Source organism: Brachyistius frenatus, unplaced genomic scaffold (assembly GCF_029030835.1).
Source record: "Brachyistius frenatus isolate BFR_SWC_R1_liver_20210118 unplaced genomic scaffold, ASM2903083v1 Contig_195, whole genome shotgun sequence".
Taxonomy (NCBI): domain Eukaryota; kingdom Metazoa; phylum Chordata; class Actinopteri; family Embiotocidae; genus Brachyistius; species Brachyistius frenatus.
In genome coordinates, this window is record NW_027210794.1 from 300,891 (window position 1) to 327,349 (window position 26,459).

At 41.8% G+C, this 26,459-nt stretch overlaps 1 protein-coding gene across 3 annotated transcripts in view; it reads left to right on the forward strand.

The window, feature by feature from the left end:
* The window catches only part of cep290 (centrosomal protein 290), a 47,834-nt gene that overhangs the window by 18,404 nt on the left and 2,971 nt on the right, over window positions 1–26,459 (forward strand). For all 3 annotated transcript variants that reach the window (XM_069718636.1, XM_069718637.1, XM_069718638.1), the window contains exons 19-43: window positions 3,562–3,726; window positions 5,544–5,693; window positions 5,776–5,891; window positions 5,968–6,070; window positions 6,391–6,621; window positions 8,198–8,371; window positions 8,474–8,585; window positions 10,373–10,578; window positions 10,777–10,928; window positions 11,510–11,621; window positions 12,132–12,587; window positions 12,666–12,830; window positions 12,958–13,065; window positions 13,269–13,403; window positions 13,506–13,775; window positions 13,959–14,066; window positions 14,278–14,477; window positions 16,383–16,596; window positions 16,940–17,077; window positions 18,443–18,664; window positions 19,053–19,175; window positions 20,235–20,377; window positions 21,624–21,779; window positions 23,153–23,276; window positions 25,564–25,698. In XM_069718636.1, the coding sequence (XP_069574737.1) occupies window positions 3,562–3,726; window positions 5,544–5,693; window positions 5,776–5,891; window positions 5,968–6,070; window positions 6,391–6,621; window positions 8,198–8,371; window positions 8,474–8,585; window positions 10,373–10,578; window positions 10,777–10,928; window positions 11,510–11,621; window positions 12,132–12,587; window positions 12,666–12,830; window positions 12,958–13,065; window positions 13,269–13,403; window positions 13,506–13,775; window positions 13,959–14,066; window positions 14,278–14,477; window positions 16,383–16,596; window positions 16,940–17,077; window positions 18,443–18,664; window positions 19,053–19,175; window positions 20,235–20,377; window positions 21,624–21,779; window positions 23,153–23,276; window positions 25,564–25,698 (4,218 nt within the window). The remainder of the gene's footprint in view (window positions 1–3,561; window positions 3,727–5,543; window positions 5,694–5,775; window positions 5,892–5,967; window positions 6,071–6,390; window positions 6,622–8,197; window positions 8,372–8,473; window positions 8,586–10,372; window positions 10,579–10,776; window positions 10,929–11,509; window positions 11,622–12,131; window positions 12,588–12,665; window positions 12,831–12,957; window positions 13,066–13,268; window positions 13,404–13,505; window positions 13,776–13,958; window positions 14,067–14,277; window positions 14,478–16,382; window positions 16,597–16,939; window positions 17,078–18,442; window positions 18,665–19,052; window positions 19,176–20,234; window positions 20,378–21,623; window positions 21,780–23,152; window positions 23,277–25,563; window positions 25,699–26,459) is intronic.

Genomic DNA, 26,459 nt, shown 5'->3' on the forward strand with positions numbered 1-26,459 from the left:
AATTCAACAATTCCCACATAAGCTAGGAGGGGAAAAACTCCCTTTAATAGGAAGAAACCTCCGACAGAAACAGGCTCAGAGGTGGGCGGAGCATCTGTTAACAGAACCAGGATCAGAGGTGGGCGGAGCATCTGTTAATAGAACCAGGAGCAGAGGTGGGCGGAGCATCTGTCTCGACTGGTTGGGGTGAGAGGAGAGCAGAGAAAGAAAAGGACAGCATAGAGATAGAAGAGAAGAACTGTTGGTGGAGACGACAAGCGCAGAGCAGAGACATGCAGCTCCATGACGGGACATCTGGAAAAGAAAGAACAGAAACTACACGAGTGAAGGAACTGAATGGAGACAACAGATAATAAGTAGAAACTATGGGAGAGAAGAAGATGGTGAGGTATGAGTCAGTTAAAGAGTAGGAGGAAAGAAAAGAAGCTCAGCATGTAACGAAGTCCTCCAGCAGCATCGGCCTATAACAGCATAACTAAGGGTTGGTTCAGGTCTACCTGAGCCAGCCCTAACTATAGGCTTTATCAAGAAGGAACGTTTTGAGTCGAATCTTAAAGCTGGAGAGGGTTTCTGCCCCTCCAACACAAACTGGGAGCTGGTTCCACAGGGGAGGAGCCTGAAAACTGAAGCTCCGCCTCCCATTCTACTTCTGTAAACTCTAGGAACCACAAGCAGACCAGCGTACTGAGAGAAGTGCTCTGCTCGGATTATATGGTTCTATAAGATCTCTAAGATATGATGGAGCCTGGTCATGTAGAGCTTTGTAAGTCATCAAGAGAATTTTAAATTATATTCTTGATTTCACAGGAAGCCAGTGAAGAGAAGATAAAACTGGAGAAATATGATCTCTCTTGCTAAATCCCGTCAGTACTCTTGCTGCAGCATTTTGGATCAGCTGCAGGTTTTTAATGAGTAATTTGGACATCCTAACAACAAGGAATTACAATAATCTAGTCTAGAAGTAACAAATGCATGAATGAGTTTTTTTTCTGCGTCACGCTGAGGAAGGATTTTCCTGATTTTATTAATATTACGTAGATGAAAGAAGGCAGTTCTGGAGATTTGCTTTATATGGTGTCTAAAGGACAAATCCTCATCAAAGATGACTCCAAGGTTCCTCACAGTTCTGCTGGAGGCCAAGACAACGTCATCCAGAGTAACTAAGTGATTACAGAAAGAGTTTCTGAGGTGTTTAGGACCAAGTACAAGAACTTCTGTTTTGTCTGAATTTAGAAGCAGGAAGTTTTTGATCATCCAGGCCTTTATGTCTTTTAGACAGGCTTCAAGTTTTACTAACTGATTAGTTTCATCTGGTTTTATAGAAAGATGTAGCTGAGTGTCATCTGCATAACAATGGAAGTTGATGCAGTGTCTCCTGATGACATCTCCTAATGGAAGCATTTACAAAGTTAAACGTATTGGGCCTAACACTGAGCCTTGTGGAACTCCATCACTAACTCTTGTTTGTCTGGAAGACTCATTGTTGACATGGACAAACTGGAATCTATCTGATAAGTAGGATTTGAACCAGTCTAATGCAGTTCCTTTAATCCTCGTAACGTCTTCTAATCTCTGTAATAAGATCGTATGATCAATCGTATCAAAAGCAGCACTGAGGTCCAGAAGAACAAGTACAGAGACGAGTCCATTACCTCAGGCTAATACAGAATACAACTCAAGCAAAGAGTGCCATGAGTCCTACAGGAAGTAGATTAGTGTTTATTTACAAACAGAAAAAACAACAACAGCCTCAGAATAGAAGATAATTTGTTCACACTTGAGTTTGTTTGTAATTGTAAATACATCCTGATCTACTGGCTTATTTCGCTGAAAGTAGTGTGAATAGGTTGGAGGTCTTTGCTGCTCCAGACTGGAAGCTTTTATTTGAAAGAAAATCACCACATTTATCACATCCATCACTTTATAAATACAGTTTATTATTATACTGTGAATTATCCCATGTTTACTCACGTAAACATCAAAAAGTGTTTTTAATTCAACACCACTCCTTAGTTCAGCTGTTAGGGTTGTATGTGTGTATTTACACAATCTAACTGTGACAGTGGACAGAAGCCAAAGTCTTGTCTCACTTTGTACTGCAGGGAAGGACACTGACTTTATATTCTTCTGCATCTCCTATTGTTTGTGTTTCAGGAAGATGTCAACAGTTCAGACGCCCATTAGTCAGCAAAGATCTGATGATTGTTTCTGTTTCTGTGAAGTCTGCCACCTTACCGTTTTTCAAACAGTCTTGTGGTGTCTGATCAAGTCTTCATCGCTTCAAGTTACTATGGCAATTCTTTTTAAATTGACTTCTGCAGAAATCAGCAGCTCAGGTCTAAAACAGAAATAGATTTTATATCATGTCACATGATGCTTCTGCAACTCATCATCACAACCTTTCTGTTTAAGTTCCTGTAGAAACGTGTTTCCCAACGACTCTGCCGTCACCTTGCAGAGTGCCTCCACAAGGACATCAGCTGCGCTCAAAACAGTGGACGTTGTCCCGCCTCGTTATTTTACTGTTCTTCAGTTAATGAAGCTCAGGATTTGTCACTTAGCAACTTAATAAACAACGAATGCGCAAAAAAATAAAATAAAAGAGGGAAGTCAAAAGTTTGGGATGGTTGGACGCAGCATACGATGCAACACAAAGGGAACCGCTGGGGAAGATGATTCTTGGGCTCTGATGTCACTGCTGGGTTTAGCAGCAGAACAACAAGGAAGCAGGAGGCACCAGGTATCAGTCACAGCTGAGCGGGTCATTTACAACAACAAGTGTTCTTAAATCTTACATGTAGCATGAGATTATGATCATGGTGGAGGTATTTAACGATTTTAATTATTTATATGTTGGGTCAGATTAATATCCCGTCTGCAGCAGCGCTCCTGACTGCTTCCCGCTAGCGTAGCATCCCGGCATCCTTGTATTAGTTATTTGTTCAGTACAGGAATAATGTAAGAAGGTTACTGTTTGAGTAGAAATGCTTAAATGGAGCAGCTAGCTTACCTGTCTGACCTGTTGCACACCTGGTCATTGGAGCAGCAGCTGTTCGTGGCTCCTGATTGGCTGTGAGGGCCAGGTGAGCTCTCTGTCAGCTCATGAACTGTTCCTCTCCTTCCAGACCAGGATTCAAATCCACTTTGAGCAGATGTTCATCCTCACTGGCTCTCCCAGTGGAGGCGAAGTTATAATTTTATTTTTTAATGAATTATTTTTTAATATTTATCACTGCTCATGTATATTTAATTTAAATCGTTGTGTCTTTGTTTTATTTCTTTAACGTTAAATTGATTTATTGATTATTATTTTTTTCATGTCTGTTTGATTTGTTTTAATTCTGTCTGATGTTATGCAGCAATTTGTTCAACTTTTTTTTATGTATAAATGTACTAAATCAATGACATGACGTGACTTTTGACGTGACTCAACGCGTTGTGACTCGACAGTCAGCACCTTCAACGAACTTCTTCTTGAACTCGTCCCATCGTTGGTCATCCAGATATTTTTCTTGTTGGTTTTAATGCCTTTGATCGTTGCTCATCATCTTCCCGTCACAGGCGCTGGATGTGAACATCATGAGCGGTCAGTCTGAGGCCGCACCGCATCTCAAGTCCCAGATCCATCAGCTACTGGGGAGGAACGAGGAGCTGAGGCAGGAGCTGAAATCAGCCCGGGAGGAAGCGACCGGCAGCTTCAGTCAGCTTGTTAGAGCCAAAGAAAAGGTACATTCACATGAAGAGATGATATGATTCACTGGTTGTTCAGAGTAAAGCAGATCTTAAACCCAAACTCCGGTTATTTAAGGACAAATCCGAGTGGTTTCAGCTGAAAGTCGTTAACCTGACAAATTTAAAGTTTAATAAACATCCGTAGTGATTTATAAAGCCGTGGCCTCCGTTCAGCAGTGTGATTGACAGGTGGAGAACATTTCTCTGACCGGTCGGACTCCTCTCGTTCCAACATGTGCTGCTTCTGTTTCATATGAAGACAGAAAGGAGATACAGTACATCTGGAAAGTATTCACAGCGCTTCACTTTTTACACATTTTGTTGTTACAGCTTTATTCCAAAATGGATTCTATACGTTTTTCCTCAAAATTCTACACACAATACCCCATAATGACAACACTGAAAACGGTTTTTTTGACATTTTTGCAAATCTATTAAAAATAAAAAACGAAAGAAATCACATGTATATAAGTATTCACAGCCTTTGCCATTACACTCAAAGTTGAGCTCAGGTGTTTCCTGTTTCCACTGGTCATCCTTGAGATGTTTCTACAACTTGATTGGAGTCGACCTGGTAAATTCAGTTGATTGGACATGATTTGGAAAGACACACACCGTCTATATAAGGTCCCACAGTTGACATGTCAGAGCACAAACCAAGACATGAAGTCCAAAGAATCATCCGTAGACCTCAGACAGGATTGTATGGAGGTACAGATCTGGGGAAGGGTACAGAAACATTTCTGCAGCATTGAAGGTCCCAATGAGCACAGTGGCCTCCATCATCCGTAAATGGAAGAAGTTTGAACCACCAGGACTCTTCATAGAGTCGGCCGCCCGGCCAAACTGAGCGATCGGGGGAGAAGGGCCTTAGTCAGGGAGGTGACCAAGAACCCGATGGTCACTCTGACAGAGCTCCAACGTTGCTCTGTGAAGAGAGGAGAACCTTCCAGAAGGACAACCATCTCTGCAGCACTCCACCAAGCAGGCCTGTATGGTAGAGTGGACGGACGGAAGACACTCCTCAGTAAAAGACACATGACAGCCCACCTGGAGTTTACCAAAAGGCACCTGAAGACTTGACTTGACTTGAGGCTGTAATTTCTGCCAAAGGTGCCTCAACAAAGTATTGAGCAAAGACTGAATACTTATGGACGTGTTATATTTCCGTTCTTTATTTTTAATAGATTTGCAAAAATGAAAGAAAAACGTTTTTCACTTTGTCATTATGGGATATTGCGTGTAGAATTTTGAGGAAAAAAAATATTTAATCCATTTTGTAATAAAGCTGTAACATAACAAAATGTGGAAAAAGTGAAGCGCTGTGAATACTTTCTGGATTTACTGTAAACAAACTCAACTTTTCATCTCAATCACTTTCTTTGACAAATAATGTTAAATGGAAACCATGTTTCCCACAACACAGCCTGCACCATGTGTGTGAGAGACGGCTGGTTTTATATTAAAGCCTTTTCTTCAGGCAGCTGTCGTAACTTATCTTTAATTTTATTCTGTTACACATCTTTCTCTCTTTTATGTTGCTCTTCTTTTACCTTTTTATTCCCTTGTCAGGTTCATTGTGCTCTTGGGTCGAGTTCTATCCTTTAGTTTTCTATTGGTTTGCCTGTCTATGTTTCACAATATCTCCTGTGACACAGTTTTTCTTTTGTCCGAGACTGTACTTTTGTTAGAAACTTTTCCAAACAAGCCTGTTAGGAAACACTGAAATGGCTTTGATGTACAAATGATCTTTTTAGAGAACCTGAAGTTGTTTCTATATAAAAACACATTTAATCATTGGTTGCTGTCAGGTGAACCAGCTCGAAGCGGAGGTTGAGCTGTTCAGGAAGGCCGGTGGCAGCGGGGTCATCCTGCGACCTCTGACCCTGCCTGAGGGCCTCGGGCCCAGCAGCACCGAGGTCGTCAGCTCCCTGAACGAGTACGCGGTTCGACTTCTTCAGGTCGGTGTCTCTGTCCTCTGAAGACCTGGACTGAACTTAAAAATGAAACCGTTCTAATTTATGTTATACTGCTTTTATTTAGGAGCTCAGAAACAAGGAGGAAAACAGCAGGAGAGTTACAGGAACGCTGGAGGAGTACAAGGAGAAGTTTTCTGTTATCAGCCATCAGCAGGGCCTCCTCTATAAGGAATACCTGAGGTGGGTTAACGACAACGTCTCTGGCTGGTTTTTAACCTCACGTGTTAAACTTCCAACCTTGTTTATCGTCTTTTAGTGACAAGGCAGAGTGGCAGAAAGAGAGGGAGACGTTCACAGAGATGAAGAACAAGCTGGAGGAGCGAAAGCAGGTGGACGAAGTTAAAATCCAAGAGTTCGATGTAAGTAGCACAAATAAATGTTTAACAGGCAAATACGAGTTAAATGTGACAAGATGCACTGCAGCAATGAAGCATGTTTACACACATTGTTTCAATGTAGATTTGATCGCCGATTAATCTCACTAAAATAACTTTCCTCCAACTCAATAACTGAAACACACACGAGGAGAACAGAACATCTGTTCAGACTCGATATGAGCGAGACTCTGGAGAATCTTGGACAGCACCGACGCCAACACATTGAAATCAGCTGCTCAGTGTCTGAACACAATGAATGAATGACTCAACGACTAAAAAGAGAATTTTATTTCACCCCTCAGGACCTGCTGGACGCCCTTCAGAAGGACCCCGAGGAAATGAGGCGGCAGCTGAGCGAAGCGTTTCGCCGGCTGACGGTGCTGAAGGTTAACGAGAAGAAGCTGACGCGGCGCTACACGACGCTGCTGGAGCAGGAGGAGCACCTCCGCAAGGAGAACAGCCGGCTGAGGGACGACAGCAGCCGCCTGCAGGCCTCCGTCACCCAGAGGATCGGCTACCTGCAGAGATACAAGGTAGTGGCACCAAAACACTCCAATTGAAACAACTTCTGTGTTTCCCATCGTATAGTAGTAAAAGGTTGCAGTTAATCATCCACTTCTTTCAAAAGATTCTTCAGGAAATGAAAGCTGGAGCCAGTTTTCACTGAATAACTAAAGCAGGAAAAAAACATCATATCGCTTTTGTTTGTTTTTTAATTACATTTTTATTACAAACACAACTCTGAAACATTATCTTGAAAACATGTTTAAATGATGTTCCCATCTTAAGAAGGGTGAAAAGAATAAAGTAGAATAACTTAAAAGTGTGTAAATAATACATATAAATACAATTAAAAGAAAATCTGAACATTGAACAGAGGAGCAGCTAAATAAATCATTTTGGATTGTGTAAAATCTGTTCTAGATGTTCTAGATTTCAAACAGCTTTCAAACTTTTCCTGTTCAAGTCTTAAAACAAAAGTTAGTTAAAAAATATTGTGGATCACATGAACTCAGTCCTCCACTGTGGGAGTTTCAGTTGTCATCCATTTTCTATAGAGCTTTCTTACTTTTTATCAGCAAAATATTAATCATAAATCTGTTTTCAGGACCCAGGACAGCATCTGGTATCCTACTTTGGCACCCTGTCTGTGGTTTTTTATTTATTATTATTAATTATTATTAATATTATTTATTTATCCAGATGAACAATTCACATAATCTGGCACGGTAAAAAATAAATACCAGTGGGAGGCCTTTATTTGGTTTTCCATCAGGAGAAAGTTTTGGATAAAACCTGGTCCTCATCACAACCGACACTAAATGATGACGTGAAAACACTGAAGGCTGCTAACGGCTAACGACATCCTGCACAAACAGGCGATGATTAAATAGTTAAATTCAGTCCTTTGTCTCGCTGCCTTCAGCCTCCTCTCATTCAACCTGTGTCTCCATCCCTCCGATGTTCTGTATTGTTCTTGTGACAGTAGTTTCACGTGCAGTCGCTATGACGACGAGCTACACTGAGGGAATACAGTCCATTATCAGTAGAAAACCAAATCCACAAAAAGTGTGTAATAAATTCATAAAAATCAGCATTACAGAGAAACATGAACAAGATGACTTGGTAATAGATACATACATATACAACGGTTAATTATCATTAAGTCAGCGTCAACTTTATTGTCAATTTCACCATTTGTACAAGACAGACACAGAGATCGAAATATTGTTTCTCACAGTCCCACAGCGTGCTAAAATATCAAGATAAAACAAGAAAAGTATAAATATGTAACAATAAAAACAGACAACAACCACAAGTCAGGCTTGACTGCAATATGTATCTGTACAATGAATGCCAAAGACGGATAGCAGCAGATTATAAAGTGAACAATAACAATGTGAAGTGACAGTAAAATATGAAGGCTTCTGTAAAATTCAGGTCTTATTCTCATATTTCTGAGATGTTGTGACCAAATGTAGTTATTGTAACAGGCAGAGCTGACAAACAAACACATGGCATTTTGAACCATCCATTATTACAATATGGATGGTTATGGTTATTACGATGTACGATGCCCGTTCAACGTCGCTCGTCTTTTGTGTTGAGGAAATGGCTGCGTATAAGATGGCAGCGCTGCAGAAGACCCTGGACGACAGCGTCCCCTCGTCGGACCTGGAGCGGGCCAACCGCCAGTACACAGAGCTCACGGTCAAATACAGAGACCTGCTGCAGCGGGACGGCCGCCTCGCCCAAAGAACCACCAACCTCCACCATCTGCAGGTCTAAAAACTCATTAACCATCTGAGTATTCTCGTGACACCTCCTTATTTTCAGCTGTTTACTGACTCACCATAACATATTTCTATCTTTTCTGTCTCTCAGAGTGAGAACGAGTCTCTTCGAGATCAAATCTCTGCCGGGAATAAAGAACTGGAGATCTCAAAGGAGAAGCTCAACACATTAGAGCAAGCGTGGGAGAACATCAACTCAGCTGGTAAACTCATGATGCCGCTCATCACGGGCAGTTCGGTTGTTTTCCTCTTTTAAAATAACTTGAGTTTTGTTTTTTTTGTCTTGAATTTAGATAATAAAATGTGTTTTAATAGCGGTTAAACTACAAAACAGCCCAAACAGTCTTTAACTGACATCGTGGAGAGTTTGGCGCTGACCAAACAGTAAATCAGCTCAGAATAACCCAGCTGAGGAGGAGCTGAACTTCTGGCCACTGTCCTTATCTCCAAAACATTTTCAGGGATGTGGTGATGCCACTAAACTTCCCACAGGGACACCAATCCAAGTTGTTTGTGTCTTTTTTAAATTTGTATTCTTCCTGAGCTTGAATCTGCTCTTCCACAGCCATTGTTGTAACACAATAGATGATTAAAGCTGTTTAGTTTCAGCCTCACAGTGATCCGAGTCAGCACGTTCCTGTCTCCACAACAAGGATGTTGACTTACATGTGATCATAACCGATCAGCGCTGTAACACAGAGAATCAACCACATCTGAACTCTCAACGTAAATCAGAATAAAACCCAGTTTTATACAAATACAACACCGCAGTTTGACTTAATAAAAATAATAACAATAAACTTTATTTGTTTAACACCTTTCATGAAAGAAAGGCAGCTCAAAGAGCAAGAAGATTACATGGTGTTTCACAAAAAAAAAAGAACATTTAAAAATATAGAATAGAAATAAAATGCCTTATTTTTATTTAATGTTTATTTGTGTAGTATGTAGCATAAACAATGTGACACCACAGCACTTATAGCCTCAGATAATTTGCAATGCTCGTCCCGAGATGGGCTTTTAAAATACAGAAAATCAACAAATCAACACATTCACAGGAGACGATCCCAATCATACATTCAACCATAGATATACACAATCAAAACACAAAAGTTAATGAGAAATATGGAAAATTGAGATAAAAACACCATAAAAGAAGCACCAGATCATTCATGACTACATGACTGCTGCCTCTTTAAAAACTCTCTCAGTTTGAGTTTAAAATGATCCCAATCAGGATCCAATTTGACTTCGGTTGACTGAGAATTCCACATGCTGATCCCTCGGAAGGATAAAATGCATAAATTTAAACACAAATAGAGTTCAAATATAAAATAAAGCAATACGCATTTTAAAGACGCGGTAGTTCAAAGAGCTCCAGGAGAAGCTAGTTAAAGGCTGATGCGAAGAGATGTGTTTGAAAGTATGTTCTGAGCTATCCTCCCTGATATCTGCAGGTAGTTTGTTCAAAAGCTGAATCCCCAGTTTTATTTGGTCTGTTGCTGGAAAAGAATCAGTAAGTGAAGGCTGCTGCAGCCTCTCAGTCACGGCTCAGGACAGACCTGTTCAGCCTCACTGCTGTGACTCTCACTCAGAGCAGGCAGCTGTTTTCACCTATGAAACCTTTAGAAGCTGAACAGCTGCATGTTTCCAGGGGTTTCTTTAACCTCCAATAAACCAGCAGCAGATGATCTCAGAGGAACACAGTTAACCAGTGAGTCAGTGATGGAACTCGTCCGAGTCCATTCAGAGCTCCGTATGTGAGGAGGATGAACAGCTGAGTTCTGGATGAGCTGAAGTCGCTCTAGTTTTCTAGAGAGACTTCAGGAATCTGTCTGGTTTATGAACGGCTGCACCTCGGCTACGTTTCTGAGATCTGAGTCTAAGATCACGCCGAGACTTGTTACCTCTGAGTTTATCTACAAGTTCTTGACTTATTCCTGGTTTGTGGATGAATATCATTCTCTGTTGTGCTTTTCTCTGTCATCAGGAGGCGGAAGCTGCATGGACAAGGCGGGCAAAGCGTCGGTCAACAACGAAATGGTCTCTGCTGCAAGACGCATCACCACGTTGGAGATGAAGGAGCTGAACGAGAGGCAGCGAGCCGAGCACGCTCACAGGATGTACGAACACACCAGGAGCTCCCTGCGGCAGGTGGAGGAGCGCAACGTGGAGCTGGAGTCCAAGTTCGCAGAGGTGAAGAACATCAGAGGGTGTTTCTGTGGCTGCAGGCGGCAGCAGGGTGAAGTGTTAGAAAGTGTTTTGTTTCACCACCTCGGCTGCTGGACTGTTTTACTGCAGCGTGTGCCAGGTCATCACCCGTTTATGTTCTTTTCAGCCAAAGCATTTATTTAATGACTCTCCTCAGGCAGTTCTACCTCTGCTTTCCTTCAGCTGACCAGGATGAACGCGGAAGCCCAGAGGGTTGAGCGGGAGCTGAGTGACGAGCTGGCGGACTGCGTCAGCAAAGCTGTGAGCGACGCCGACAGAAACAAGATCTCAGAGCTGGAAAGGGCCGAGGCCGAGCTCCGCACCGAGGTCTCCAAGTACGTTGGTCAAAGTCCCGGCCTGACGCAGATCATTTACACTCTTATCATTGAGTGAAAGACTCGCAATCGTAACATAACTTTAGGGATAAATCCTCAGAGCATACATGTTTTTGAGCTCACAGCATTGTTATATAAATGTTAGTCAAAGATAAGCCTGCCTGAGTGAGAAAAGATGGCGAATTTTCCCGACAGAAGTTTCTCATGTCACAGTAAAGATAAGCTCATTCTTTAAAATCAAGTTTCTTGTTGATGATTTGATGCCTCCTATCAGCACCACATTATTCAACTCTTCTATTCATCAGCAGCTGAACTAAACTGATGCTCCACTTTTGTAAATGTGAAGTCATTCAACAGATTTTATAACGTTGAAATCTGTTTTAGTCTAGTTTACATTAAAATGCACCTCTGTATTGATTATCCACATTTATAGATGGATTTAAATACTTTGGCTCTTCACATGAGTATTTCTTTGCTTTTCTGGAGTGTGTTGGTGGTGAACCGTGGAACTTATAATAATGATGGGAATAAAGAAATGAAACTTTTTTACAGTTTAAAACCATGTGTTTTTTTCCCTCCAGGCTTCAGGAGGTGTCTGATGTGGCCATGACTCAGGTGTCCGCTCTGCAGTCCAGACAGAAGTCCAAAGAGAAAGAAGTCGAAGCTTTAAGGAGACAAATACTGGACTACCAGGTAAATATTATCCTCTGATTGATTGACTTAATGAGAACAAGTCAAATCAGATAGTTTACTGTCTTTTGTATTAGCTGTCTATCAACAGGTGGTTCTTTTATATCATTATCATCATTTCAGATGTTTGCTTTCAGCCTGGTAAAATAAAACAGGACGAAGCTTAATTCAGGGCTGGACGTTTAATGAAACCCTCAAGGGTTTTTAGTTTGAAACAGTTCCAGGATGTCTGAACGATGCTGAATTCATGATGCATTCAATGTGTTGAGAATCCGGCTCTGACCTCCTCTGGGAGGTTTTCAGTTTTAAACACATTCCCACCTGTTGGAAATCGTGTGTTTGGTTCAGATGAGATGTTGTGCCCGATTAGCGCCTGCAGGAGTGTGTGATAAAAACGTAATAGAAACCTGCTCAGTTCACACATGGCCATCTCAGAGAGTTAGTTTTAAGGAGCTGGCGTCGTAAAGTGTGTTTCATGTACGACTGATTCAGATATTTGCATCTCTCCGTCAGTCGCAGTCCGATGAGAAGACCCTGATTGCGAAGCTCCATCAGCACATCGTGGCTCTGCAGCTCAGTGAAGCAGCTTCTCTGGTAAAGCTGGAGGCTGCCGTCTCCAACAACCAGCAGCTGGAGGCCTTCAAACTGCGCGCCGAGCAGCGGCTGGACGCCGGCGAGCGCGCTCTGTTTCTGGCCCGCCAGGAGGGCAGGAACCGCTGCGTGCACCTGCGGCGGACCGTCCAGTCGCTGCGCCGGCAGTTTGCCGGAGCGCTGCCTCTCCCCCAGCAGGAGAAGTTCTCCGTGACGATGGTGAGCCTGCAGGAGGACAGAGTGAAGGCCCAGGAGGAGAAGAAGAAGGCGGAGGAGGAGAGGAGGAGGGCGGAGGGCCGAGCTGAGGAGCTGGAGCTGAAGCTGCGAGGGCTCCAGGAGCTCATGTCCACACTGAAGGATGTGAAAGGAGCTCAGAAGGTCACTTATTGACTCACTGTTTGTTTTCTGCCCTCGTAGTTGATTAAAGATGAAACTGTAACTTTGAACTCATAACAGGTAACGGAGTGGCACAAGAAGATGGAGGAGGCTCGTCTGCAGGAGCTGAGGAGAGGCCGGGAGCTGGTGGTCCAAAGGGAGGAGATCCGGTACCTGAAGAACCTGGTGGAGGAGCAGGAGCGAAGCATCCGCTCGCTGGAGGAGGAGACAGTGCAGCAAAACACTGTGAGAGACTCCTGGAACAGTCTTTATGCACAAGTCATTGTGATAAAGAAAAAGTATTATTGTGGTGTGATGAAGTGAATTAACATGTGAAAGTAATGCAGAGAACTCTTCTCTTTGCTCCGTTAAGCTCCAAGAAGAGCGTCAGCTAGTGTGGGATCAGCGAGAGGTGGAGTTAGAGCGCCAGCTGGACCAATACGAGAAGCACCAGAGTGAAATACTGAGCAGTGCACACAAGGTAAACTACCGTTTAATGATTGTGATGATGAAATAGCTCAAGTTGATATTTTCTTTTAAACCAAAACATGCTGGATTTGCAGCTTTTTCAGTTTTTGAATTTAGTCAAGAGTAGATTCTAGCATTGGTCTTACTGTTTAATGTATTACATTACATTACATCTCTGAACCATGGTGTTAATGAATGTACTTGTGGTTGTTTCAGTTTGAGGAAGCTGCAGGATCTCTTCCAGACCCGACGCTGCCTCTCGCTCATCAGTTAGAGTTCGCTTTGAGTAAAATCAAAGAGCACGTCTGCACCATCCTGGACACACAGGCCGCCTGCAAGAACTTAGATGAGGTTGGATATTCAGTCACTTCACATTTCCACCATTCCTCATAGATCAGATGCACAACGTTATTGTTTGTCACTGTTTGAAATCTTAATTTTTTCCATATGCAGAAGTTGAAAGAGAAGGAAGCAGCTCTGTGGAAGGCAGAACAAAACATGGTGTCCAGAGATAAAGTGATCAACGAGCTGCGTCTCCGGCTGCCAGCTGCAGCCAGCAGAGAACGGCTGCTGGCCGACATCTCCAAACACGAAGAAGGACGGACAGACAGTCAGCCGGCCCTCAGGCTGGCCCACCAGACCATCAAAGACCTCCAGGGGCGGCTGGACAAGAAGGAGGACGTGCTGAAGAAGTACCAGAACCAGCTGTCTCAAGCAAGACAGGTACGGTGACACGAAGACAAACACCAGGAGGGCAGTCATTCTCAGCCTCAAACACTCTTATGTTTACTTTTAACTTCTACAAATGAAGAAGTTTTCAGATGCGCAACACAACAACATTTCTTTGTTTGTTTTGAACTTTTCATTTCCTCTTTGTTTCCTGTACCTGCCTGCTGTCCATCCCAGGATCAGAAGGAGATGATAAAGAGACATCAGGACGAGATGAAAACGTTGCATCAGAAGTTGGATTTGCAAACGGACTCTTCGCTGGATCGCTTCAAACAGACGGCGATGGTACTCGTCAATCACGGTCTCTTTATGAACTGTTAGATTCGTCTGACATACAGAAGACTGGGCTTTCTGGAGGCTGGTATATCCCATAATTCCCAGCTATGCAGCTGGAGATGTGTGAAGAACAATCAGCACATCCATCTTGATGAAATGTCCCGCTGTGCTTGGTGTTGAATGTTTTCCTGAATGCTCCTTTCTGCCTCCATTGTTCCAGGAGTTGATGAAGCGGCCGACCATCAGGGTGCCGAGCTCCAAGCACCTGGAGCGGCTGGCTGAGTTGGAGCAGACGGTGGCCGAGCAGGACGTCTCGCTGCGCTCCGTCACAGAGAAGCTGAGGCTGACCTCTGCAGAGATGGAGCGGCACCGGGTTGCCATGGAAACGCAGGCCAAGAAACACGCCAACGACATGTTAAGGTAATTATCCTGTATAACTTTTTTTCTTTTTTTTTCAACTCAGTGGTCCTCTATGAAGTTTATATTAAAGCAGAATCATTTAGGTTCCCTTTATTTAGTTATTTATGACACTCAAAATTGAGCTCAGGTGCTTCCTGTTTCCACTGGTCATCCTTGAGATGTTTCTACAACTTGATTGGAGTCCACCTGGTAAATTCAGTTGATTGGACATGATGTGGAAAGACACACACCGTCTATATAAGGTCCCACAGTTGACATGTCAGAGCACAAACCAAGACATGAAGTCCAAAGAATCATCTGTAGACCTCAGACAGGATTGTATGGAGGCTCAGATCTGGGGAAGGGTACAGAAACATTTCTGCAGCATTGAAGGTCCCAATGAGCACAGTGGCCTCCATCATCCGTAAATGGAAGAAGTTTGAACCCGATTGAACATCTCTGGAGAGATCTGAAGATGTCTGAGCACCGACGCTCCCCATCCAACCTGATGGAGCTTCAGAGGTCCTGCAAAGAAGAACGGGAGAAACTGCCCAAGAATAGGAGCCAAGCTTATAGCATCATACTCAAAAAGACTTGAGGCTGTAATTTCTGCCAAAGGTGCTTCAACAAAGTATTGAGCAAAGGCTGTGAATACTTATGTACGTGTTATATTTTCCTTCTTTATTTTTAATAGATTTGCCACTTTGTCATTATGGGGTATTGTGTGTAGAATTTGGAGGAACAAAATTAATTTAATCCATTTTGGAATAAAGCTGTAACATAACAAAATGTGGAAAAAGTGAAGCGCTTTGAATGCTTTCTGGATGGACTGTAGTGATCTCAGTGATGAGATGAAACAAAGCGAAGCTGTCAGACTGCGAGGAATAAGATGATTTAAACAATGTAATCGCTAATTAAGGGAAATTGGAGGAAATTGGGTGTTATGGGGTTGAAAGTTTCATTAAAAAGCATCTGAAGGAAAGCAAATTGAAAAAGGCTTTCAGTAGTGCATTAGGTCACTGGCATTAAAGCCACATGAGAACACACTAAAAGGCATGAATGGGAATGAATGTTTAAAAATACAGCACTGTTCAACACAAACTGCTGCCTCCAGATATTCAGGTCAACACCTGTCAGAGTCTGCATGTTCTCCGTGTGGCTGTGTGGGTTCTCTCGGTTCTCCTGCTTCCTCCCACCATCCAGAAACATGCCATCAGGTTAACTGATGGTTCTACAAATGTCCCTGAGGTGTGAATGAGAGCGTGAATGGTCTTTGTTTCCGTCTGTCTCTATGTCCTGTGATGGACTGGTGACCTGTCCAGGTGAACCCTGCCTTTGCCCAAAGTGAGCTGGGATAGGCTCCGCCCCCCGTGACCCTGTTCAGGATAATGCGGGTATAGATAATGGATGGATGGATAGTGTCATTGCAGTGCATAAGAGATCACTGTGGTGATGATTTAAGAAGTCTGCTTCTCTGGCAGAAATATGTCCCTTCTTTCAAGTAAACTGAACTAAACTCAGTTTATTTTGTACAAGCTGCATACAGTAAAATCTGCCTCATGTGGTAGACATGATTCATCCATCAGGGGAAGTTGGAGGAAAACATTTTGACAGAAATATGGTCCCATGATGAAACTACCAACCAAACAATACATGAAACTGATGCTGCCCTGTTGGCAATGAAATGAACCTGCCTTTGGTTGTAATGTAGGAAATGTAATTCAATGTAAAGCTTGATTCTGAACTGGGCTATTTATTTATATTTACCCAATATTTATTGTGGCAAATATGTTATAAGTGTGTAACATTATTTTGTACTCATAAATACACTCGTTAATGTCTGATTAGCAGATGATAAACATGTTGGTCACAAACATCTGATGAAGAACACCATGTTGTAAAACTGACAGAGGGTGTTTGTTGCAGGCTAGAGGAGCACCATGTGTCCCAGCTGAAAGCTCTGACCGCTGAGACCGAGGATCAGAGGAGCCAGATGGCCCAGACGGAGAAGGAGGTGAACTACCTGCGCTCGGAGCTGGAGGCCCAGAAGGAGGCCAACGTTCGCTCTCCAAGCAACACCATGAAGAACCTGGTGGAGCGCCTGAAGGCACAGCTGGCCCAGAAAGAGAAGCAGCTCAAGGTTCTTCTGGGATTATTGGTTTCTGTAACGTTTAAATGTGAGAAACATGAAGTGGACGTCAGGCTGAAGAGGAAAAAGTACTTGTTTCCTCCCAGTTCAAAGATGAATGTCGAGTGTTTTCTCTGATAAATGGCAGCCTGACACTTTTTTCCTTTTTTATGGTACTCACATCATGTTTTCATTTGTCAAAACTCGTTTCGTCATTTTTCACCTCGGAAAAATCCCGTTAATACCAATAATGAATGTGAGTGCGAGGACGTTGTCTGTAGGAATGAATGGCCACGTATTCCCCGTGAATTGAACTCATCCTGTTTCCTTTGTCTGCCTGCTTCCTGTCCGACAGGCTCTCAGTAAAGCTCTGCTGGACCTGCGGGCCGAGATGACGTCGGCCGCGGAGCAGCAAGTCATCGCCAACGCTGCACAGAAGGAGCAGAGTCTCAACGTACAGATGATGATTGACAGGCACACCAAAGACTTGAGGGTCAGACCGCCGTCACCACACACTGGTTTTTCATGTGTTTGTTTTATTTCATTTGCTGTTGAAGCCATTAAATACATGGCATCGATCTATCTATCTATCTATCTATCCATCCATCCATCCATCCATCCATCCATCCATCTATCTATTATTTATCTATCTATCTATCTATCTATTATCTATCTATCTATCTATCTATTATCTATCTATCTATCTATCTATCTATCTATCTATCTATCTATCTATCTATCTATCTATCTATCTATCTATCTATCTATCTATCTATCTATCTATCTATCTATCTATCTATCTATCTATCTATCTATCTATCTATCTATCTATCCATCCATCCATCCATCCATCCATCCATCCATCTATCTATTATTTATCTATCTATTATTTATCTATCTATCTATCTATCTATCTATCTATCTATCTATCTATCTATCTATCTATATATCTATCTATCTATCTATCTATCTATCTATCTATCTATCTATCTATCTATCTATCTATCTATCTATCTATCTATCTATCTATCTATCTATCTATCTATCTATCTATCTATCTATCTATCTATCTATCTATCTATCTATCTATCTATCTATCTATCTATCTATCTATCTATCTATCTATCTATCTATCTATCTATCTATCTATCTATTCTATCTATCTATCTATCTATCTATCTATCTATCTATCTATCTATCTATCTATCTATCTATCTATCTATCTATCTATCTATCTATCTATCTATCTATCTATTATCTATCTATCTATCTATCTATCTATCTATCTATCTATCTATCTATCTATCTATCTATCTATCTATCTATCTATCTATCTATCTATCTATCTATCTATCTATTATCTATCTATCTATCTATCTATTTATTATTTATCTATCTATTATCTATCTATCTATCTATCTATCTATCTATCTATCTATATCTATTATCTATCTATCTATCTATCTATCTATCTATCTATCTATCTATCTATCTATCTATCTATTTATTATCTATCTATCTATCTATCTATCTATCTATCTATCTATCTATCTATCTATCTATCTATCTATCTATCTATCTATTTATCTATTATTTATCTATCTATCTATCTATCTATCTATCTATCTATCTATCTATTTATCTATTATTTATCTATCTATCTATCTATCTATCTATCTATCTATCTATCTATCTATCTATCTATTATTTATCTATCTATCATCCATCCATCCATTTATAAGGCTTTTCATAAGAATAATATTTGTGTGTAAAATCCCTTCTATGATGTTTTTGGCGCCACCAAACTGATCATTTTAACATCAAGTGACCTTGAATAACTCTCTTTTTTTTCCCAAAGGCACAAGTACAAGAGCTTAATGAGGAACTTCAAGCTGCAAAGGATTCTGCCAAATCAGCCAGAGGCCGTGAGAACGTGCAGAAGGAGGAGGCGGGCCGACTGGACCAGGACATCCAGAGGTACCAGAAAACCCAGAGACGCCTGCAGGCCGAGAAAGACGAGCGGGAGCAAGAAATCCACGAGCTCAGGCAGCAGATCAAGAGGCTCAGCGGCGCCCTTCAGGTTAGAGGTGCTAACGAGTCACTCAGTTATTTTATAAGCTGCAGAGTGAAACATTCAACATGGACGAGGAGGAAGACTCCTCCGACTCAGACCTGAGATATGATGCGAGACCGTATTAGGCCGGCATCGTAAAATACAAAACAAGTGAGGAATGCTTCAGATAAACGCCAGCGAGTACCAGAACTGATTTAATTATTCAGGTATTATTTTGGATCAAATAGGGTTTTTTTTTAAAGTTGGGGTCCAGATTTGTCTGAAAACTTGAATTTCATCTTGTGACGCTGACCTTAGCAGCTTCTCTCATTGACATAAACTAGAAATGTCCAGTTTGGACCGTTGCACCGAGTTGGGATGTATTTTCAGAACATTGTCTGTGTTTGTTGTCCAGAATCCACCAGAACCAGATGGAAAAGGTCCGACCATCGAGAATCTGCAGAAGAAGATCAGGAGGATGGAGGCTGACCTGGAGAAAAAAGGAGAAACCAAAAGTGTCAAAGATGATCACGGAAAGGTTTGAACATCAGCTCTTAAAACATTTTGGACCCTTTTTTTTAGCGCTGGTTTCTCTGGCTGCGATGTTTTGGTGGAGAAGAAGCACACATGGTCAGAAGGCTCCTTCAGATACAGTCCTGCAAAGAGACTTGTTGGTATTTAGGTGGAAATTAACATCACTTTATGACCAGTTTGGTAATTTTATCAACAAGCACAAACAAGATACTTTGAGGATTTTGTAATACTGTGGTCCAATGCCTAAAACTTTAAAATTACATCAGTAAATCCTGTAGTTCATTAAAGCCTGCAGCCCCCTTGACCCTTTGATGACCCCCTGACGACCCTCTGACCCCCTGATGACCCTCTGACCCCCTGATGACTCTCTGACCCCCTGATAACCCTCTGATGACCCTTTGATGACCCCCTGATAACCCTCTGACCCCCTGATGACTCTCTGACCCCCTGATGACCCTTTGATGACCCCCTGATGACCCTCTGACCCCCTGATGACTCTCTGACCCCCTGATGACCCCCTGATGACCCTCTGACCCCCTGATGACCCTCTGATGACCCTCTGATGACCCCCTGATGACCCTCTGATGACCCCCTGATGACCCTCTGACCCCCTGATGACTCTCTGACCCCCTGATGACCCTTTGATGACCCCCTGATGACCCTCTGACCCCCTGATGACTCTCTGACCCCCTGATGACCCTCTGACCCCCTGATGACCCTCTGAGCCCCTGATGACTCTCTGACCCCCTGATGACCCTCTGACCCCCTGATGACTCTCTGACCCCCTGATGACCCTCTGACCCCCTGATGACCCTCTTTTTATTTATTATATATATTATTTCTTCTCTCTATTGATCCGTATTGATCGAGCATGTTTCAGACGTGATCAGGTTGACGTGACTTTAATAATCAGAACAGCCTCCATCTGTTCTCAGTTAGAGACACCGACAGCAGAGACCTGCTGATCTGCACATCACAACAGCCTCTTCACGGGACGGACATTTTACCACTGTGATATTATTGGATGTGTGTTCAGTTCATGTGCAGCCGTCCTGTCTGACAGACTAAAGAAGAAACGGTGCGCTGGGAGGAAGGAAAGAAGTGGCAGAGCAGGATGGAGAAGATGAAGAGTTCACTGAAGGACAAAGAACGAGAGAACCAATCTCTGAACAAACAACTGGGCACCCTGAGAGACCTCTACACCAGGTACACACACACACACACACACACACACACACACACACACACACACACACACACACACACACACACACACACACACACACACACACACACACACACACACACACACACACACACACACACACACACACACACACACACACACACACACACACACACACACACACACAGACACACACACACACACACACACACACACACACACACACACACACACACACACACACACACACACACACACACACACACACACACACACACACACACACACAGACACACACACACACACACACACACACACACACACACAGACACAGACACACACACACACACACACACACACACACACACACACACACACTCACTCACACACACACACACACACACACACACACACACACACACACACACACACACACAGCTCTAGTTTGTGCTGTTAAATGTTTGTATTTCTGAGTTACTTCAGATTTTCAGTCATAACAGTCGAATATTTCGTGAAACAGTTTGTTTTCCTTCAAACACACAACATGTTGACGTTGACAGTTTATGGTGTCGTGAACTTCCTGTTTTCTCCTCTGAGGACATGATTGTGTGTTATTGTGTGTAATGTGTGTTATAGTGTGTTATTGTGTGTAATATGTGTAATGTGTGTTATTATGTGTAATATGTGTAATGTGTGTTATTGTGTGTAATGTATGTAATGTGTGTATAATGTGTGTTATTGTGTGTAATGTGTATAATATGTGTAACGTGTGTTATTGTGTGTAATGTGTGTTATTGTGTGTAATGTGTATAATATGTGTAACGTGTGTTATTGTGTGTAATGTGTGTTATTGTGTGTAATGTGTGTAATATGTGTAATGTGTGTTATTGTGTGTTATTGTGTGTAATGTGTGTTATTGTGTGTTATTGTGTGTAATGTGTGTTATTGTGTGTAATGTGTGTAATGTGTGTTATTGTGTGTAACGTGTGTTATTGTGTGTAATGTGTGTTATTGTGTGTAATGTGTGTAATATGTGTAATGTGTGTTATTGTGTGTAATGTGTGTTATTGTGTGTAATGTGTGTAATGTGTGTTATTGTGTGTAATGTGTGTTATTGTGTGTAACGTGTGTTATTGCGTGTAACGTGTGTTATTGTGTGTAATGTGTGTAACGTGTGTTATTGCGTGTAACGTGTGTTATTGTGTGTAATGTGTGTAACGTGTGTTATTGCGTGTAACGTGTGTTATTGTGTGTTATTGTTTGCAGACTGGAGCAGGAGAGAGCAGCGCTGCAGAGGAAGCTGAAGGCTCGAGGTGTGACGGCCGACCAGGTGGTGGCAGTGAGATCCTCTGAGCTGGAGACGGAGATGGAGGAGCTGAAGAAGAGGAACTCCGGGCTGGAGACGCAGATCATCACCGTCAAGTATGGACCGGCCTTTAAAACCGCTTTTTATAATATTCACTTTATTGTTATAAACTCGTTGGTTCTTGGCTGGATTTACATCATGAATTTAAGACTACACCGTGTCATTTCAAAATATGCACTATAATTTACTTCTCGAAGGATTAGAAATTAAAAAAAGGTGCAGGAAACAGGTCATAAAAAAGACATCCTGTAAATATTGATTAAAAACATCAGTCAAGAACATTTTTGCAAAACTATGTACAGCAAAGACCAATGAAATCCAGAAATACTCGAATCATAAATTCCTCTGTGAAAATGGAGCATCTCTGAAAGCTCAGTATTAATTAATAATTGAATGATATTAGAACCGGATCGGTGAAGGTTCCAGATCCCCACATGAGAAATGATCATCTGTCCAGAAGACCTTTATAAATCCAGAGATATAAACTCTGATAAACTGTGATATCTCCAGAACAATCCACGTAACTCTACATCTGTATGTTGTGTTCTTCAACAGCAGCAGTTCACACGTATTTATTTTTACTAATGTCTCAGTTTCATGGAAGTCGTTTCATTGTTTAATTTAATCACCATAATGGTTTGTGTTTAGTGTTTTTTAGGCCGATGCTGATATCAATGTGTAAAAGTGTAACAATATCTGGGTCAGTGTAATTACATTTACAACATTAAGTATTTAAAAATATGGCTAATGTGAAACTAGAGCCGGAAGGATGCTGGATCTTCGTGGCTGATGCTGCTACAAATATTAGGAAGTTAAAGAAATTTATATCGATATATTGGCAAAGACATAATAAAAGCAGCCACAGCCGCACGTATCAATGTCCAGTCATCATAAGGTTGGTGGTTCTATTCCCGAGTCCTCCTGTCTGCATACCAGAGTCCCATTCACCTTTATCATATTTTAATATTTTATTTTATTGAAACAGTGAATTTCACTGGAAACTAAATAATGATAGAAAACCATAAATGATCATTAAAAAAAAAAAAAAACACAAAGACAAATTTCTAAATTGGTTAAATTCAAGATTTCTTTTCTGCATTCTGTTCTTAGAAACAGTTTTCATATCAGACAGAATACACACTAATACCTGTACTAATATCTGTGATTGGACAGTAACGTCCAATAAGACTGGCCAACTGATTGGTGGGACTCCGCTGGGATCTACATCTAAAACAAACATAATAACAACAAACATAATAACAACAACATATTTAAACTTGAATCATGTGACACATCAAGTTTTAATGCAGTTGATTCTTCAGTAATGAACCTCCTGCTCGTCCTCCTCGGTCTTTATAAAAATACAAAACAAACTCTGTGATGTTCAGTAATAATAAGTTCTCGCTGACGGATCGTGTCGACCGTGCAGGCAGCAGCAGGCGTTACCGCGGGACGTCGCCATGGAGACGCTGATGCTGAGGAACCGCTTCCTGGAGGAGAGACTTCACTCCGTAGAGAGCCACGCAGCCACAGAGCTCCCGTCAAGACCCTCGGTAAGTCATGAGTTCACTCTGAGATCACGACTCGTTTATCAAACTGGTCGTTAGTTCACACCTTTATGTCATTGTGATTGAATATCTGAGTTTTGGACACTAAACAAGTCATTTGAATTTGACTGACAGAAAAGTAATCAGCAACTCTTTTCATAAGTGATGAATCCCTTCAGTTGGTTTGATTACGAAGCATCATTTCATTCTTCTTCCTTTATATCATCGTGAACTTATTATTTGTTTTTTGGGGCAGATGAAACAGTTCAGTGGACATTTTTTTGACATTATAGACAAAATGAATAATCAGCTCCATCAGAAAATAACTTTTACAGGGTTTGTTTTGCTTTTTTGTGATTAAAAGCACGATTTTGCTGCGTTTTTTTATTTTGTTTTGATTGCGATGCAGTTGGCAGTTTTTCGTTTGTTTTTTTCCCACTCAGTCAAATTGAGAAAATGTGACTTTTTATTTTTTATTTTAAGTACGACATAATAAATAGTCCAAAGTAATAAGTAATATGATGATAAGCAGACTGTACATCACAGAAATAGCTGGAAATATTTTAGTTCTCATCTCCTTTTAGTTTCTAAACTTAAAGAACCACAAATTACAACAACAACTCAATTTCAGCTGTCTCATAGAAGTCTGCTAGGAGAGTCCTGAAAGTGACGTAGATTCACAAACAGACATCGTGTGACTGTAGTATTTAATACAAACACTACATCTTCTGTATAAATAGGTGCTTTAAATGCTTTTCATATAATATTAATTTAACACATACTGTATCCACAGAAACAAAGTCCTGTCACTTCAGTTTTTTCCTTTTTTTTGGTTAACCAGTATTTGGTTTGTTGTGATGATGAGGAGAAGAGAGGATGAAAAGCTTTGACGATTGTAAGTCATTTTTAATGATGAAGCAAGTTTTGTTTGGAAATGTTTACTTTGTGCTGTAATTCCTCCAGCAGAGTTTCTACTGTAACTTAATGCAGAGAAATAGTTGGACCAAATTACAAGCTCCTGATCATATTGATTATTATTATACTGAAATATCAATTTCTTGGAAGGACTGAATAATAGGAAGATTAATGGATCATTTCAATAATAGTTGGTTTCCTCAGTAGTTATTGGAGTTGTGGTGTCGGAGCAAAAACAAAAACACGTGTTTATGTTGTATAAACTGTATATTCACTGTTTATTTACGGATGTATTTATATATTTATGATCTTTTTATGGACTCAAAGATGTGAATGTTTCACTGTTTTTCTGCTCTAACGACATGAATGCGCTGCAACTTACAGATATGAGAAGACACCTTTATTACAGGTTTACAGCACGTCCTGCAGCCTTCTTATCTCTGCATATCATGTGACCCTGTTCTGTTCCAGGGACTCTGACATGTCCGTTTATCTCTGTGTTCATTTCTCTGTACTCTCCTTCCTCCCTGGATTTAACCGGATGACTCCCCTGTGAAGTTAAAGAGCCGCTCCTCTCCGACTCTGAGGAGGATTTCTTCTGTCACATTTGATGTTGAAGACGGGTCCCGCAGAGCGAAGGCAGCGAGGTGTCCCGTTAGCTCGGAGACCGCAAAGAACGCTGTCGGCCATCGGAGGGCGCCAGAGAGAGAAACTCAGACCGGCTGTGGCGCAGCGGAGGATGACGGAAGTGAAGATGAGACGCAAACAGCTGCAGATATTTCAGAAAGTACATCAGACGTCTCTGCTGGCCGTGAAGTTAATGTGTCTGAAGATCAAGAAGATCCACAGAACACGAAGGGAAGTGACACCGAACCTGACAGACCAGAACCACACGGTGTAATGAAGAGGAATGGAGAGAGCGAGGGTGTCTGTCACCTGGATGGTCCACACACAGATGAGGATGATGATGATGATGAAGTGGGACTCACATCAGAGGAGCCTCGACAGGCTGAAGAGGAAACAGAGGAAGATAATCCGGAGCAGTTGTGCTCAGCAGATCCAGATGTGGAGTCCAGCAGCACGACGAGCAAACGACCCGGCAGCTTTATCGGGACAGAACGAGAGACTCGAACAGGAGAGAGCAGATCTCTCAGACATCTGAAGGTACTTTTTAGTCGCCTTGCTGAGGTGGTAACGTGTCACCAGTGAGTAGGAAGTGGCTTGTTAGTGTGTCGTGTTTCCTCCCCTCCGCTCTGATCAGCTGTGTGGAGACACTTCATCACCCTGGAAACAGAAAAGAAAGCTTGTTTCCTCCACAGCAGTCAAACTAACGACAACCTTTTATATGGACTCATCCTGTTTCTTTTCTTTCACGCAGACGTCGGGACGAGGCACGGCAGCTCCATCACACCGAGACCAGGACCTCCAGAAAGAAAACCTCAAGCTGGCCTCCGAGAACCTGGAGCTGCGCTTTCAGGTGGAGCAGACGAGCCGAGACGTCCCGAGACTGAAGGTACACAGAACCTGAAGGAGAGACAACACCGGTTCTACTGATGTTTAGAAAGGAGGACTCCAACGTTTTAGGGGAACAAACTTTTTCACTTTGTTGGTTCGAGTCACATGAGGAGGACCAGTCCTCTCCGAAGAGGCTGAAAATCACAGAAAACCGCAACCTTTTATGCATCACTTCCACCGACTGGATATAAAAGTGTTCGTAGCTTCCAGGTCTTGTAAAATGGTTCCGATCCAGAAGTGTCTTCAGCTGCAATCAAGCCTGCACCTCGTTCTAAAAAGATGTTCTGTGCAGAACATCCATTAATGCAGAGACAAGACTCACAAATCAACTTGCTCGTCTTTCTTGCCAAATATCTGCGTTTGTTCTTTTTTGTCCCAGATTGTTGTTGTTACTGTTCCAGCAAAGTCGTTTCACATGTTATTACATTTTCTCCATTTTTGAAACATGGACTGTTGCAGTGGCCTGGTAGCCTCGGACTCATTTTGAATTCAAATGAACACCGCTGCAACCGTTAAAGCAGTTTGTTTATCTTGAAAAACATGTAGTGAATTACATTTCCCATCAAACACACACTGCTGTGAAGCTTTAAGAAACATCATTGACAAAAAACACAAAGAAATTTGATTTTGCTTTAATGAAAAGTGACTTAATTCATTGCATCATAAAAGTCTTCATAAAACTGTCTTCATTTATTTCAGTATCACAAAGTTTAAAAGAGTTTATTATTCTGATATTTGGCAGAGAGCAACTTGTGTTTT